General features: G+C 36.2%; 1 protein-coding gene across 2 annotated transcripts in view; it reads right to left on the bottom strand.

Annotated features, from left to right (window-relative positions):
• Positions 1-1,776: 1,776 nt before the first annotated feature.
• Positions 1,777-17,492, bottom strand: part of UBE2Q2 (ubiquitin conjugating enzyme E2 Q2) — an 86,128-nt gene continuing 70,412 nt past the window's right edge. For both annotated transcript variants that reach the window (XM_049852866.1, XM_049852865.1), the window contains 4 exons: positions 13,929-13,977; positions 13,378-13,473; positions 5,313-5,379; positions 1,777-3,402 (listed from right to left, as the gene is read on the bottom strand). In XM_049852866.1, coding sequence (XP_049708823.1) covers positions 3,371-3,402; positions 5,313-5,379; positions 13,378-13,473; positions 13,929-13,977 — 244 coding nt within the window. In that variant the 3' untranslated portion in view covers positions 1,777-3,370. The remainder of the gene's footprint in view (positions 3,403-5,312; positions 5,380-13,377; positions 13,474-13,928; positions 13,978-17,492) is intronic.

The raw sequence follows: 17,492 nt of genomic DNA on the forward strand, positions 1-17,492 counted from the left end.
TATTTGTCCTTTTGTGACTGACTTATTTCAATTAGCGTAATGCCTTCCAGGTTCATCTGTGCTTCATTCTCTTTACAGCTGCTTTATGTTCCATTGTACGGACATACCACATTTTGTTTATCCATTCATCTGCTGATACACATTCCAGGTGCCACCTTTCGGCTACTGTGAAAAGTGCTGCAGTGAACATTGGTGTACAGATTTCTGTTTGTTCCTGCTTTCACTTCTTCTGGGTATATATACCTAGGATTGGGATTGTGGGTCATGTGGTAGTTCTATGTTTAACTTTTTGAGGAACCGTCAAACTGTCAAAGGGGCTGCACCATCTTACATTGCCACCAGCAATGGATGATGATTCGCTTCTCCACAACCTCACCAACACCTGTTGTTTCCTGTTTGCCTTTTTTTTTTAATAACTGCCATTATTAAGGAACTCTGGTGGCACAGTGGTTAAAGTGATCAACTGCTAACGGAAAGGGTGGCAGTTCAAAACCACCAGCAACTTCTGTGGGAGAAAGATGTGACAGTCTGCATCTGTAGATATTTACAGCCTTGGAAACCCTACGGGGTCACTATGAGTCAGAATTGAGTCAATGGTAGTGGGTTTATTGGAATGGCTAATGAACATCTTAAATACCCTCTTTGAAGAGCTGCCTGTTCAAGCCCTTTGTCCATTTCTTTTATTGGGTTCTTTTAATGTTGTTATAGAAGTTTTATATATTTTTTGGATATTAGGCCCTTGTCTGATACATGGTTCTCATCAATTTACTCCCAATCTGTACTGTCTTTTCATTTTGTTGATAAAATCCTTTGATGTACCAAAAGTACTGAATTTTTATGAGATCCCATTCATCTATTTTGTCTTTTGCTGCTTGAGCTTTAGTTACCATATCCTCTGGACTTTTTGTATGTGACATGACCTGATAACTGTATGCTAAGGAGGCCGAGGATATGCTAAAGTGGGGAACAAAGGACAGTCACTTAAATTTATATTTAAGAATGAATGTGGGCAAGGGGGAAAGGCTGAGGAAAACCCAAGTATACCAAGTCCATACACACTATTTCTGGATTCTCTAGTTTCTTCTTCTTAAGTCAATCTGCCTCTCTTCCTCTCAAGCCTCTTATGATGGTTAAGGTTATGTGTCCACTTGGCTAGGCTGTGAGCCTCAGTGGTTTGGCAGATATTACGTAATCATCCTCCATCTTGTGATCTGATGTGAGCAGCCATTCAGTTCAAAGGGGCGTTTCCTTGGGGGTGTGGCCTGCATCCAATATATAGATGTTCTGGCAAAGCTTGACCTCTCTGGATCCTGTATCCAACTCATCATCCTCTGACCTCCAGTTCTTGGGACATGATCCAGCAGACTGCCTTCCAACCTGCAGATTTTGGGACTTGCCAGCTCCTGCAGCCCCGAGCCAGCAGCCTGCCGTCTGACCTGCCAATTTTGTGATCATTAGCTTCTGCAACCACATGAGTCAGGAGAAGCCTCCAGCCTGACGCCTGACCCATGGATTTCGGACTTGCCAGCCTCCACAATTGTGTGAGCCATTTCCTTGTAATAAATTAATCCCAATCTCTCTCTATCCACATAAATATACATATATATACACACACATACAATTCACTTGTTTAGCTCCTGTAGAGAACTCTGTCTAGGAAACCTTTCCTCACCCAAACCCACCTTAAATGGTCCTATTCCAGAAACTCAATAGAGCCTATGGACTCCTGAAGCAAAGAGTATGTCTTATGAGGGAAAAATGACAAAATAATTTTTTAAATGGTTCTTTATTCATAAACTTGATGCAAGTTTACAAAATTTACTGTACATTGCCAAATAAATCTGCAATGAAAAATAAAATCCAAAAAAAAAACAAAGCATGCCAAATGTGCAGCCGTCAATCTGCTAGCCATCAGTATATTAAAGAATTCAATAATGTATTCAAGATTTAGCCTTAGGTTTAAGGAACTTTAATGCTTTAAAGAGTTCTGCCTTGTCACTTCTTATCTGAGCAAAACTGGCTATCAGAACTTTATACAAATTTAACCAAGTGAACCAGAAAGCCAGAAAATCTTTATCTACTGTCCTCTTAACCAAAATAGAATCAAAAGAAATAAAACACACACAACTAATACAGAAGTGCCAAGTCTCTCTGATGAGGTTCACAAAGTTAAAACCTGAATCTCAGAGCAAATGTGTAAGAAAGGCTTCTCAACTTTGTAACTGGTTTGTGCAGAAAAATGTGCTTCTGGAGTTCATTTTTAAAAGTGCTTATTAACATCTAAAATTTACTTTTAAATCAAACGTGGGTGTACAAAAAATCCATTACCAACCAAACAGGACTGATTCAGGTAAGGCAATAAAATGGAGAGCACACTGATTTGAGTCAGGTTTCATAAAGGAATTGACATATGTAGAGTTCCTTTTAGTCTCTCAACGTAAAAGCCATATGTTATGACTATGGCAACAAATTTTAAGAGTTTCCAAATTAGATATTATCTTTTTGGATTTAACTGTGCAGCCTTTGCTCAAGGAATCTTTGTGCCAATCATTTTATTAGTTTACAAATGATTGCAACATCCCGTTAATAAAATGGAAACGTAAAACGACTTAGTATTTTAAATAATTTCAAGCTCTATACTGTAGCTCTTCTCTTAAAGAATACTGAACCAACAAGAAGCAAATTCAGCCCAGTAAGACTCTTGATGCCCCAGTGGAAATTACTACTTAAATGCCTTCATTGGCACAGCCTTGCTTTGCTTTACTTAAAAAGTACAACCCAATTAAGCGTATATCAACAACAAAGAGTTCATATTTTCACACAGCCATAAAAAAGTTTAACAATTTAATGAGTAGGTTTCCTGTCATTATTTTGGCAATATCATAAAATGGTTTTAGACCTGAAAAAACTACTGTGATTTAGAAGACCTTAAATTTTCTAAACCAGTATTAAACAACAATTAAACTTTTATTGGCTCGAGATGAAACAATGTATTGCAAGTCATCAAAATCCGTAGGCTCAACACAGGAAAATTACCCAAGATGCGTCACAACTTCAGTAACCTGATGCTGACTTGCCTGCTTCGAAGCTTTCACTTATCAAGAAAAAGAGATGATAAGAAGTGGCCAGTATATGTATTTATCAGGAAAAATACAGTAAAGGCCCCACTGCTCAGTCTGAGATACCTAAGATGAGCAAGATGAAAAGGCTGTAACTTATACTGGATGTCAGCTGACAGATTATCCACTAAAATATCTATTAGCTAACGTCTTCGGTACTGCTGTTATAGGGGCACTCAAAGCTCGTGTCTGCATGTTGGGAAGATTTTCTTTAAAGCAACATTGGTCCAAACATACAGCAATCAACACTTTTAGCCATCTTCCTTTGGAGGGGTGTACCACCCTAAAATAGAGAAAAACAGAATATTTTAATTCTTAAACCAGCTAGAAGAACTGGCATTTATTAAGGTTGGCTACATTCTCTACTCATAATTTTGAAGTTTAAACCTACTACAAAAATTAAACTTATACTTGGGTTGGTAACAGCATTTTGATAAGTTCACAATTTCAAGCTATTTTCTATGAATAAACTGTATATGAGTTTTGAACTTATGATCTCTATATTAATGCCATTCCTAGCTAGAGACAACACTGGAATATTAGACTATGAGCTAGGTTTTATTCCATTTCAGTTTGGTATTTGAAAGTAAACCTCCTAAAATTACGTATGTGTATGTGTGTGTATGTGTGTTTTTAATGTAAGCCCACAAAATAACTATCCTACAAATAAAATCCTGGCATTTTAGAATAAGAAGAATTTGGATTGTTGTTCAGTGCAAAGATGTCATTTCAACAATGAGGAGGCCATCTTATCAGATGCAGTGACTAAGTACCTATGTCTAAGATCAGAGTTAGTAGCAGAAGCCAAACTAGAATCCATCTCTCCTTACTCTATTGCTCTTTCCACCATAGATAAGCTTACACACATCCGTACATTCTCAAATACAGCACTTTCCATAAACATTTTTGAACAGTAATTGTAATGTTTGCTTTAATTAAAAATAAATAAGGGAAAGATAAGAAAAAGTGTTTCCCAGTCTCAAGACTAACTACTATTTGGTACAAAGTCACCATTCGAGCAGTATGAATACACCAAGATGTGTGGAATATCCTCATGGTTATGAAGTAGTGCACAGGCTTCTTTGGCTACTAATTTAGTGTGCTAAAAACAGTAATTATTATGAAAACCCAGCCTTATGCTCAAGTTTTATCATTTCCTTCTTCTGCTTCAAAATTCTATTTGAATACTGTTCTCTTCCTCAAGTAGCAGTCGCTGAAAAAGTGACAAGTTTGCTTTGTTATTAAAAGTGAGCACAAAACACAAATATTACGGCACAACCTGCCACATTCCTGGCAAAGTAAAGACGACCTTATTGTTAATACTCTCTTAAGAAATCCTCTCTTTTTAGGTTGTTTATTCTACACAGAAAGACATGAGCTTCAATATCATCGCTATGAAGAACAGCACACTTAGTTATGAAGTGCTACTCATAGACACACACACTACTCTGTTTTTTTCTCACAAGTTTACCAAGACAGATATTATGCCAATTTTAGAGATGCGGTAAATGAGGCTAAAAGAGGTGAAGGGATTGCTCAGGGCCACAGAGCTAGTGAGTGACACAAATGGCACTTGAAAATAAGTCTTTTGATTCCGAGTCTAGTTTTCTTACGAACTGTTGGGAACAAAAACTCAAAAAATGTGCATTATGAACACCGGCAAAATTTAAAGTAAGGCCAATAAAGTTTATTGAAGATCTTTTAAAAAAGGATTTTTTTTTCTTAATTTACAACTCAAATACTCTTTTGTATACTGAAATTAGAACTACCCTTACCTGAATAGATAAAGTGTGTAAGCATGGCAAAACCATTAAGTAAAGCCATTTCAGAAACAGCTGGTTCATGGTCCTGACTGTATTTACTACTCCACAGCAAGAGCTCCACCTACAAAGAGCTACCTTTAACTGCATTCCTACACTAATACCACACGCTTCAAGTTAATAAAGTGATTCATTCAATCATTTACTCAAATACCCTGAGTCAGACACAGGACAGCTAGGCCAAGTGTCCTGGATACAAAGATGTCAAATGAAGAACACCATGTGTATCTGTATCATCAAGTTAAAATTTTTGCTATTGTAAAAGTACTTTATAAGAAATTAAAGCAACAACAGAAAGATACAACGTAAGTATCAATAACACGTAACATAAAACTTCATAAATGGCAATGAATACTTGTTGAATGAAACGTACCATTTTTTTCGTGTATCTGTACGATGGAATTATAGGATTGTTGGGCTCTTGCTAGATTATATTGATTCTGAAAGAGAATTACACATTTTAAATCAATAAATGCATTAATGCATCACGATTGTGCTTAATTAAAAAAGCACAGAAAGTTGAATTATTTTGAAAAACTAAGTTAAAAAGTTTTTCTATTTTGAAAAACTTTTTAACTTAATACACTTGATTTTCAATTTTATTACCTCTACCATTTTTAAAAAATAAAAAATTGCACCCCAATAAAAGCCTATAAGCTTCAAAGTTCATTTTTATAGGTCCTATCACTAGACAGATACAAAGCTTTATAGTTCTAGTGGCCATCTCCACACCAATGAATCAAGTTAAATGACGGTATTCAAAGTGAAAAAAACTCAAGTCTCTTTTCCTTATATCTTGTACCAAAAAAAAAGAAAACATTAAGCTTTAAGAACTACACATATGAGTGACATTTGGAAATCACATCTAAAGAATGACTGTAATTGGCACCAAGCCATTACTCCATTACTAAAGGAGTCCTCTCCTTTATCTCCACGTAATTGGAAGGTGGAATGTACGAAGTATGAATCAAGGAAAATTGGAAGTTTTAATAGAATGAAATGGAGTGCTTGAAGATCAATATCTAGGCATCAGTGAGCTGAAATGAACTGGTATCAGCCATTCTGAATCGGACAAACATATGGTCTACTATGCCAGGAATGACAAGTTGAACAGGAACATTGACGCGTTCACTGTCAAAAAGAACATTTCAAGATCTATCCTGATGTGCAATGCAGTCAGCGACAAGATAATGTCCATACACCTACAAGGAAGACCAGTTAATAGAACTATTATTCAAATTTATGTACCAACCACTCACTAATGCCATCACTGAAGAAACTGACGATTTTTACCAACTTCTGCAGTCTGAAATTGATCAAACATGCAATTAAGATGCATTGATAATTACTGGTGATTGGATGCAAAAGTTGGCAACAAAGAAGATCAGTAGTTGGAAAATGTGGCCTTGGTTATAGAAAGGTCACTGGAGATCACATAATAGAATTTTGCAATTTCATCAACTTATTCATTTTCAACAACACAAAAGGTGACTATACATGTGGACATCACCAGATGGAATACACAAGAATCAAATCAACTACATCTATGGAAAGAGACTATGGAGAAGCTCAGTATCTATCAGAACAAGACCAGTGGCCAACCGTAGAACAGACCATCAACTGCTCATATGTAAGTTCAAGTTGAAGGTGAAAAAAAATTAGTCCACGAGAGCCAAAGTACAACCTTGAGTATATCCCACCTGAATTTAGAGACCAGCTCAAAAATAGACAAAGAAAAGTATTATAATGAAATGTGCAAAGACCTGCAGTTAGAAAACAAAAAGGGAAGAACAAGAATTTCTCAAGCTGAAAGAACTGGAGAAAAAATTCAAGCCCCGAGTTGCAATACTGAAGGATTCTATAGGCGAAATGTTGAATGACGCAGAAAGCATCAAAAGAAGATGGAAGGAATACACAGAGTCACTTACCAAAAAGAACTGGTCAATGCTCAACCATTTCCAGAAGCAGCATATGATTGATAACTGATGGACTGAAGGAAGAAGTCCAAGCTGCACTGAAGGCACTGGCGAAAAACAATGCTCCAGGAATTGAGAGAATACCAATTGAGATGTTTCAACGATGGGATGCGATGCTAAAAGCGCTCATTCATCTATGCCAAGAAATTTGGAAGACAGCTAACTTGCCAACTGACTGGAAGAGATCTATATATGTGCCCGTTCCAAAGAAAGGTGATCAACACAATGCAGAAATTATCAATGTCATTAATATCACACTCAAGTAAAATTTTGCTGAAGATAATTAAAAAATAGTTGCAGCAGTACATACACAGGAACTACCAGAAATTCAAGCCAGATTGAGAAGAGGACACAGAACCAAGAATATCACTGATGTCAGACAGACCTTGGCTCAAAGCAGAGAATACCAGAAAGATGTTTACCTGTGTTTATTGACTGTGCAAAGGCATTCGACTATGCAAATCATAACAAATTATGAATAACATTGGGTAGAATGGGAATTCCAGAACACTTAATTGTGCCCATGAGGAACCTATTCATAGACCAAGAGGCGGTTGTTCAAAAATAACAAGGTGATACTACATGATTTACAAGTCAAGAAAGGTGTGCATCAGGATCATATCCTTTCACCATACTTATTAAATCTGCATGCTTAGCAAATAATCTGAGAAGATAGACTATATGAAGAAGAACATGGCACCAGGATTGGAGGAAGACTCACTAACAACCTGTGATATGCAGATGACACAACCTTGCTTGCTGAAAGCGAAGAGGACTTGAAGCACTTAATGATGAATATCAAAGAATACAGCCTTCAATATGGATTACATCTCAACATAAAGAAAACAAAAGTCCTTACAACTGGCCAAACAAGCAACATCATGATAAATGGAGAAAAGACTGAAGTCAAGGATTTCATTTTCCTTGAATCCATAATCAACGCCCGTGGAAGCAGCAGTCAAGAAATCAAGTGACGTATCGCATTGGACAAGTCTATTGCAGAAGACCTCTCTGAAGTGTTAAAAAGCAAAGATGCCACTTGAGGACTAAGGTGTGTCTGACCCAAGCCATGGTATTTTCAGTTGCCTCAAATGCATGCAAAAATGGACAAGGAATAAGAGAGACCAAACAAGAATTGATGCCTTTGAATTACAGTGCTGGCAAAGAATACTGAATGTACCATAGACTTCCAGAAGAATGAACAAATCTGTTCTGGAAGAAGTACAGCCAGAATGCTCCTTAAAGTGAGCATGGCCAGACTTTGTCTCACTTACTTTGGACATGTTATCAGGAGGGGCCAGTCCCTGGAAAGGATATCATGCTTGGTAAAGTAGAGGGTCAGTGAAAAAGAGGAAGACCCTCAGTGAGATGGACTGACACAGTGGCTGTAACAATGGGCTCAAACATAGCAACAATTGTGAGGATGGTTCCGGAACATGCAGTGTTTCTGTCTGTTGTACATAGGATACTATGAGGTAGAACCAACTCCACAACACCTAACAATTAATAAAAGGAGTCCCCTCTTGGTAAAAATATAGTGCCTTTTTTAAGGGACCAAATTTAGGGTTAATTCCGTCACCGTAAGTACAATTGACCTGCATCTTAACTTACACTTACTATATTGTGAATATTCTCCATAGTGGTATACATGTATCTATTATGTCACAGAATTTTTCTGAATAATAAATTCACACGGCACAAGAATTAAAAATGTATAAAATCATTCTCAGTGAAAATTCTCCTTTCTACATGTCCCCCAACCACCTAGTTTTCCCCCCTCATCTGTTTTCTCTTCCTCCAACCAAGTTACCCACTGTTATTAGTTTCTTGTATATGCCGTCTTGAAGATTATACAGGCAAATTCATGTACTGCCTGTTGTCATTAGCCACTGCCCCCAGTATCCCCTCACAAATGGCAGTATGCTATATTGTTGTTACCACGACCCCATATGACAGAGCAGAAGTGCCCCATAGGGTTTCCAAGGAGCTGCTCGTGGATTTGAATTATCAGCCTTTTGGTTAGCAGCTGAGCTCTTAACCACGACGCCACCACGGCTACAGTATGCTCTAGATAACTTTTTGCTCCTTTTTTCACTTAGCATCTCTTGGAGCTTCTTCCTTATCAACACACAGAATGTTTACTTGTCTCTTTTTAAAAACAGTAAAATGTTCCATTGTATGGAGAGTCTATCATTTAATCAGTCTCCATTTGCTAGACATTGGGGTTGTTTTCAATATTCTACTGTTACAAAGTTGCAATGAATAATCTTGCACATATATTTGCAAAATGCTGGTAAAAATTTGCTGAGCTAGAGTTGCTGGATCAAAAGACATATATGCCTTTATAATTGTGAGATATTGCTAAATTGCTATCTATAGAATTGTACAAATTTGCTTGCCCATCAGCCATAGATGCCTCCACACAGCCTCACCAACAGAGTACTTTATCAAACCTTTGTTATGTTATAGGCTGATAGCCAAGAGATGAATTCTCGTTGTAGTTTTGATTTGCATTTCCATTACTGAGTGAGGTCCACTATCTCTCAATATGCTCATGAGCTACTTATTTCTATTTCCGTAAACAAACTTTTTCTATTCTTTTCCCATTTTTCTACAATGGAGTCCTTTTCAGTTTATAAAAACTCATTAAAAATATTAAAACTCTGCCATAATACATCTTAAAAAACTAAAATGCATAAAATGTATATTAGTGTTATCTCAAAGTTAATGGAAAAGTGTTTTCAGTCTATTTTCACAAAAAGGCTAGAAATAGGAAAACAGACTGTACATTAACAAAACACACACTGACTTTCCCAAATGCTCATGAAGCAGTCACCGCTTAACTTTAGTACCTACCCATCCAAGTCATAAGGAGAAAATAAGAACTTTTAGCCTTCCCCATTCTCAAATGTCAGTGGCGTAATATTCAAATTCCAGTTTAAGGGGAATGTTATTGCAAAGGCTTTACAGTAATAGGGAGTTAGCCCTTTGTTTTCTTGCTCACCAATTTCTTTTACCTGCATTAACATATTCCTTCTGCTTTCGTTCAGTTTATTTGTCCTTTCTAAAACTGAGTTAGAGGCTTGATTCATTTTCACTATTTTTTTTAATGACCGAAGGATCTTTAGTTTCTGATCTATAGTGATTTCATTGTTGCTATTTTTAGTAATTCTGAAATTTTTATTTTAAATCCACTTAGGTACCAAATGACCTCAGGGTTTTAGTTTTAAAGTTCCATAAAGGAGTATTTGTTTCCTGATTATGTTATTAACTTATAGTTTTATTTAGTTAGGCTCAGAATGACACCTGCCTTTATTCTACTTTACAAAATCTGAGGTTTTCTCCTTTGAGGGGGATTAGTTTCATAAATATTCCATAGGTATTGACATATGGTATTTTCATTATTATTCAATTCTTAGTATTTTTAAATCTTCATTTGATTTTTTAATGTGTTATGGATTCAATTTTGTCTTTCAAAAAGATATACATGTTCAAGTACTAACCACCCTTACCTTGTTAGGATGTTATCAGTTAATGTAAGTATCATCAGTTAATGTAGAGTAGGGAATGGAAGCTTGGTGGGGCACTATTTTGCTCTAATCCCTAAATTCTTGCTAAAACCCATGATAGCACTCCTCTGCTTTGGAGGGCTTTCTCACTATTGTGGCCTAGAGCTAATGTTACAGCCTGGATTCTGTTAACTAAGCAGAAAACAGGCTTGGCCAGCATCCTTCCATCTCATGGCTTACTGTCAGGTCCTCCCGGCTTGGAGCCTTGGGGAGCTAATGGCAAGACTGTACTTACACCTCACCTCTCCAGTGACTCTTGCCTAAGCAGAGTTGTGGATTCCTCAGCTCTATCAGTTTGACCCTATCTCCAAATTTCACAGCTTATGGTTGCCTTTACTGTGTTCCGGTATTTACGTACATTTTTATATCTTTTCAATAATTTTTTAAGGGGAAAACGCAATCACTTATTTTGAACAAGAAGCTGATTGTCTTTTTTTTAATTTTTAAAATATTTTCACAGTAATAGTTATATGGCAAAAAGAAACTCAAATAGCACAAAATGATTTTACAGTGAAATCTCCCTATCTCTAGCCTGCCCCCCATATTTCAATACCTCCTTATCAAAATAATAGCTGTTAGCGCTTACCCAAATATGCTTCCAAGAGATGTTTATGCTTATACAAATGCATCCATACAATATTTCTCTTTTTCACACAAATAGTAGCATATTTTTAACACCATTTAGTGCCTTACTTTCTTGATAGTTGCATTTTTAAAGTTAATATTCAGACTATCCCCTGCTGAGTTTGAATTTGGAAGTTGAAACTCATATTACATCATGCAAAATTTCCACATTCTTGACTGACAAGTGTGTCTTATTAAGAGAAAAATGGAAGAGTAAAGTCTCATCATATCAATTCATTTAAAAAACTTACCTTCTAAAAAAGAAGGTATACTTTAATATGCAGACTGATTTAGCATACCATGTAAGAGTTATATTTACTTGCCAAGAAAACTAGAAATCATGGAAATATAAAAAATTTTCATTAACATTGATGGATTACAAGAGGACTAAGACATTAGAACAAAGTATTGCAATTATAGAATTTTAAAACTAGAAGAGACTAAAATATCCAGTCCAAATTTATTTTCAAGATCTAGAGGTCCAGTAAGGTGAGTTTCCACAGTGAATTATTAGTAAAATGTTTTCGATTACTCAATGAGATCATTGCCCTAAGCTTTTTATATTTTCTTTTAAAAATAAAAACATGCTAAACTGAAAAAAAAAAATGATGAAACGTTATCGAATTGTACATATAAACATGAGGAAGAAAATAAAGACTACACGTACAGCAAAATGTCACGAGTATTTCCAGATAATCAAATTATAGATGATCTTGTTGGTTTTTTGCATATTTAATCTACTTTAAAAATTGTACAGTATGAGCATAAACTTTGCCAGTAGAAAAATAAAAATTTGATGTTTTAGTATATAATCATTCTGTTGCCACATTTAAAACGCCTAAAAAATATACACTTATAAGAAATGCTGGTTAAATGTAGTTAAGCAATTCACTTGTGTTTGATAATTTCTGAATTTTACACAAAATTGTATCTTATTGTAGTGTAAAGAAATACATGCTAAAACAGCTAAAAGTAAAAATTGGTTATATTATGGCATTAACCCAAATAAATGCTCTTTTAAAAAAGTAGGTTTTTTAATTTTTATTTTCTTTGTGAATTAAAATCCTGGAGGATTCATGATTTGAGAGCAATGTGGGTATAAATACATAGTTAGATTCAGTACTATATGAATAAGACATTCAACACTAAATTCACAAAAACTTTAGGTGCATCCAAATTTAAGAAAAAAATTAAGTTAGGACAATTTTCATCACACAAATACTGTTCCAAAACACACCAACTTCAGAGTACTTCTTGCCCCATTTAAATGTTCGTTTATAGGTAACTACTATTAGTCATGGAAAGATGTTTCTGCGATAGTACATGAATGAAAAACAACTCAGTGGTTAGAAGGAGGAAAAAAGGCCAGACTGGTTCCAATCCTTGCTCTGCCACCTGTCATTTTATGCAAGTTACCTAAACTATGCGTGCTTCAGTTTCCTCATCTACAAAATGAAGACAATAATTAAAAAAAAAAAAAAAAAATTTGCCATAGAGTCAATTCAGACTCACAGTGACCCTATAGGACAGCATAGAACTGTCCAGTAGGGTTTCCAGGAAGTAGCTGACGGATTCAAACTGTCAACCTTTTGGTTAGCAGCCAAGCTCTTAACCACCAGGGGTCCAAGACAATAACAGTACCTATCTTTTAGGTTACTAAGAGGGTTTAAAGAGTATATACAAGTAATGAGTGTAGACTGGCACCTAGCACATCAGTGCTGAATAGGAGTTAACTGTTAGAATGTGATCTCAATTCTGGGAAACTTCAAAGTACACCTGATTTTTCTCCTTATCAGGACATACGTATCAATAATACATTTAAAATTACACACACGTATATCTATAATGGACCCTGGTGGCACAGTGGTTAAGAGCTTGGCTGCTAGCCAAAAGATTTGCAGTTGGATTCCACCAGCCCCTCCGTGGAAACCCTATGGGACACTTCTACTCTGTCTTACAGGGTCCCTATGAATCGGTATCAGCTCAACGGCAACAGGTTTGTTTTTTTTGTTTTTTAATCCTATGATAAACACGAAAAAGACTAAAAGAAGTATCAAAATAATTATGTGATTAGTAATAGGTATCTTTAACATTCTTGAGCTTCTATATTTTCTGTGGACCACTTTTGTAGTAAGAGGTTTTTAGTTGTTTCTAGAAAATAAACCAAATGAAAATAAAATAAACTGTTTCAAAAATAATTAAGTCACGATGAGAAGAAGCCTCATAAGGTAACATCTTATATTGAATGTGAAATTCTTTATAAAATTACCTTATTTGCTCCAAACTGCACTCTGGCTTTGCCTTTGACTAAGGTGGCATTGATTTGCATGATGACAGATTCTATTGAGTAGGCACTGCTCCAGCCCTACAGGAAGAAGAAAATACTTCTCTAGAACACTGTGGTATTCCTGATTCCCACTTATGAAAGCTTAACAAATGGCATGTATCAACTTAACAAAAGGAAATTAATGTTAAGAAGTTTGTAGTTAAGAAGAAAAAGTAATGTTGGCCACATTTCCAAAATCTTACAAAAAAAAAAAAAAAACACAAAACTTAAATTCTAACTGCCTAACACAAATTAATTCTAATCTTAAATAAACTTTACTCTTAATGGCTATCCTAGCATAGATTAAGCACCAAGTACAATGTCATTTTCTGGTTTACCTTAAATGGCTTTTTCCTTCTTAAAAGTGGGTACTATTAAAAAACAAAATGTTTAAGTAGGTGCTATTATATAACAGCTTTTCCACTCAGCATCTAATTGCATAATAAAAACAGTCTACTGAAGTAGCAAAGTTATTACTATAAGAAAATAGTTACCTGTTTCGTGAGAAGCTCCATACATAACGCACCTCCGCCCAAAACATACCTTAAAAAGAAAAGAAATCATAAAAAATTCTGTATCTTAGTACGCACCCCCCTTATTTAAAGTACCATTACTAAGTAAGTATGCATAAAAGTAAAGATTGGAAGATAACGTACAAAAATGCAAACAGCTGTTTGGGTTACAGGACTATGGGTGACTAAAAAATTCTAATGTTGCGGGTCTAATAAAGTGTTTTAAAATAAAAATGGTTTAATAATGGCTCTTAGTAACAGAATACTAGAAGACCACCAGATGTCAGAAACCAAGAACTTAGCCCTAAATATTCCTGAAAATGGGGGCTAGAGAATCAACGTCTACTTAAATAGCATTCAAGTATTTTGTGCATCTGAAAATTTCTCTACCATCATGTTATACAGTTAAAAGTTTCCCTCTGACGATGCAACTGATTTAACGTCTGCTGGTATTTTATGGTTTAAAATGTTTTTGTCCATTCGACTGTGAGCATCAACAGCTCTGACCATGGATCCCCTCTCTGGAACTCAGTTCTTCTTTCTAGGTCCGACTAGTACTCTCCGAACTAAAAACAACTTCTGGGGATTTCCTAGATCTCCCTTTAGGAAATCATTATTTAGATCAAGATTCTTCAACCTTTTAATCTTTTCTCAAGCAAAATAATCCTAATCCCTCTTTTAATGTTATTTTAAACTTCAAAATCATAAATATCATGCTCTGCCCCCCCCCAAGAAAAAAAGCAAAAGGAATGATAATTTTAGAAGGAATTTATGTAATCTTCAAAGTACATAAGCTTAGACCATGTGGACACTGAGCTTAACACCAACATTTTTCTTCCTCTAGGGCTTTGCCCAGGCCTTTCCCCTGCCTGACATTCTTTCTGCTGCCTACCCCGCAAAATGCCATATTTTCCCCTAGAATGCAAATATTCCATTCTGGCCAAGCAAATGTCTCCTCTTACTGACTAAACCAAACTACTTTGCAGAGAAATAAGAGACCTAAAAAATCCTACCGTAGACCATTATCACTAATAATAAAATATAGTGAAATGATTTAATAAAAGGACAACTTTTATTTTATTCCTGGAGAATTCAAGCAAGTGTCTATCCCACTTGCTTGTCCCAAACTCTTGGAGCTTCCAAAGTAAAATTTTAATGGGAGGGTAAGAAACCTGAAGTGTTCACTGAAAACTACAAAGCATTGCTGAAAGAAATTCAAGAAGACTTAAATCAATGTAAAGCTAACCTGTGCTCATGGAGTGGTGGTGGTGGTGTTGTTAGGTGCCATCTAGTCAGTTCCAACTAACAGCCACCCTACAGGACAGACCAGAACTCCCCTATAGGGTTTCCAAGGTACATCTGGTGGAATTGAACTGCAGATCTTTTTGTTGCAGCCAGACTCTTAACCACTACACCACCAGGGCTCTGCTCATGGAGTAGAAGACGTAGTATTTTTAAGCTGTCAATTCCACCCAAAGCAATCTATAGATTTACTGCAAGCCTTATCAAAATTCTAACAGCCTTTTTTTCCTGAAAATGCAAAAGACAATTCTCAAATCAAAGTAGGAGAACTCAAACTCCCTGATTTCAAAATGTACTATAAAGCTACAGAAATCAAATCAGTGTGGTACTGATATAAAGACAGACATACAGACCAATGAAATAGAATTTAAAATCCAGAAATAAACCTATACATCTACGGTCAACTATTTTCGACAAGCGTTTCTTTCAACAATGGGGAAAGAATAGTCTCTTCAATAAATGGTGCTGGGACAACTAGATCTCCATATGTAAAAGAATGAAGTTCAACCCATGCCTCACTCCATATACAAAAATTAACAAAAAATCAATCAATGACGTAAATAAAATTAAAACCATAAAACTCGTAGAAAAAAACATAGGGGTAACGCTTTGAGACCTAGTTTTCGACAGTGGATTCTTAGATACATCAAAAGCTCAAGCAACAAAACAAAACAAAAACTTTTGTGCGAAGGACTTTATCAAGAAAGTACAGAGACAACCCATAGAATGGAAGAAAGTTATTTGCTAACCATGTACCTGCTAAGGGCTTAACATCCAGAATACAAAAAGAATTCCTACAAGACAAACAACCCAAACAATGAATGAGCAAAGGATTTGAATAGACATTTCTCCAAAGAAGATACATGAACGACAAATAAGCGCATGAAAAGATGCTCAACATCATTGTTGTAGTTAGCTGCCTTACAGTCGGCCTCCGACTCATAACAACTCCATGTACAACTGAACGAAATACTGCCCAGTCCTACACCATCCCCATGATTGGTTGTGGATCAGACCACTATGCTCTATACGGTTTTCGTTTGCTGATTTTTGGAAGTATACTGCCAGGCATTTCTTCCATTAATCATTCCAAAAAAACCAAAACCCAAACCCAGTGCCGTCGAGTCGATTTCGACTGATAGCGACCCTACAGGACAGAGCAGAACTGCCCCATAAAGTTTCCAAGGAGCACGCCTGGTGGATTCGAACTGCCGACCCTTTGGTTAGCAGCTGTAGCAGTTAACCACTACGCCACCAGGGTTTCCCCATTAAGCATTAGGGAAATGTAAATCAAAACCACAATGAGATACCACCTCACACCTACTGTTGTTGTTAGCTGCCATCAAGTCAGCCCCCTGACTCATGATGACCCCATGTGTTAAAGAGTAGCACTGAACTCAGTAAGGTTTTCATGGCTATAAACTTTACAGAAGCAGATCACTAGAACTCCTCTTCCATAAGGCCACTGGATGGGTTTAAATCACCAATCTTTCAGCTGGCAGCCAAGTACAGTTTGCACCACCCAGGGACCTCTCACACCCACTGGGATGGCTAACATCAGTAAAACGGAAAGTAACAAATGTTGGTAAAAATGTGGAGAAATTGGTGAGAATGTAAAATGGTGCAGCTGCTGTGGACAACAGTATGCCGATTCCTCGAAAAGATAGAGAATTATATGACGCAGCCATTCTACTCCTAAATAAATACTCAAAAGAACTGAAAGCAATGGGATCAAATGGACCACAGCAAGATGAGACAGGAACCTTAGGGTCAGTGAGTTTTTATCAATGGAGGAGGAACAACTCAAAACAGGAGGGTGAGAATGGTTGCACATCTCAAAGAATTTAATCAATATCACTGAATTGTATGTGTAGAAACTGTCAAATTGGTGTATGTTTTGCTGTGTATATTCTTAACAACAACAAAATAAAATTTTTTTTTTAATTGAAAGCAGGGTCTTAAACAGGTACTTCTACACCAATGTACACTGCAACATTATTCACAATAACTAAAAGATGGAAGTAACTCGTGCCCAGCAACAAATCAATGAATCAACAAACTGTGCTATATACATACAACAGATGCTTACTTAGCCACAAAAAGAAATGAAGTTCTGATACATGCTACAACATGGATGAACCCGGAAAACATTTTCCTGAGCAAAATACGTCAAACATACAAAGCAAATACTATATGACTCCCACTTATGTAATACTCTGAATAGGCAAATGCAAAGAGCCAGAA

This window comes from Elephas maximus, chromosome 13 (genome assembly GCF_024166365.1).
Source record: "Elephas maximus indicus isolate mEleMax1 chromosome 13, mEleMax1 primary haplotype, whole genome shotgun sequence".
NCBI lineage: Eukaryota > Metazoa > Chordata > Mammalia > Proboscidea > Elephantidae > Elephas > Elephas maximus.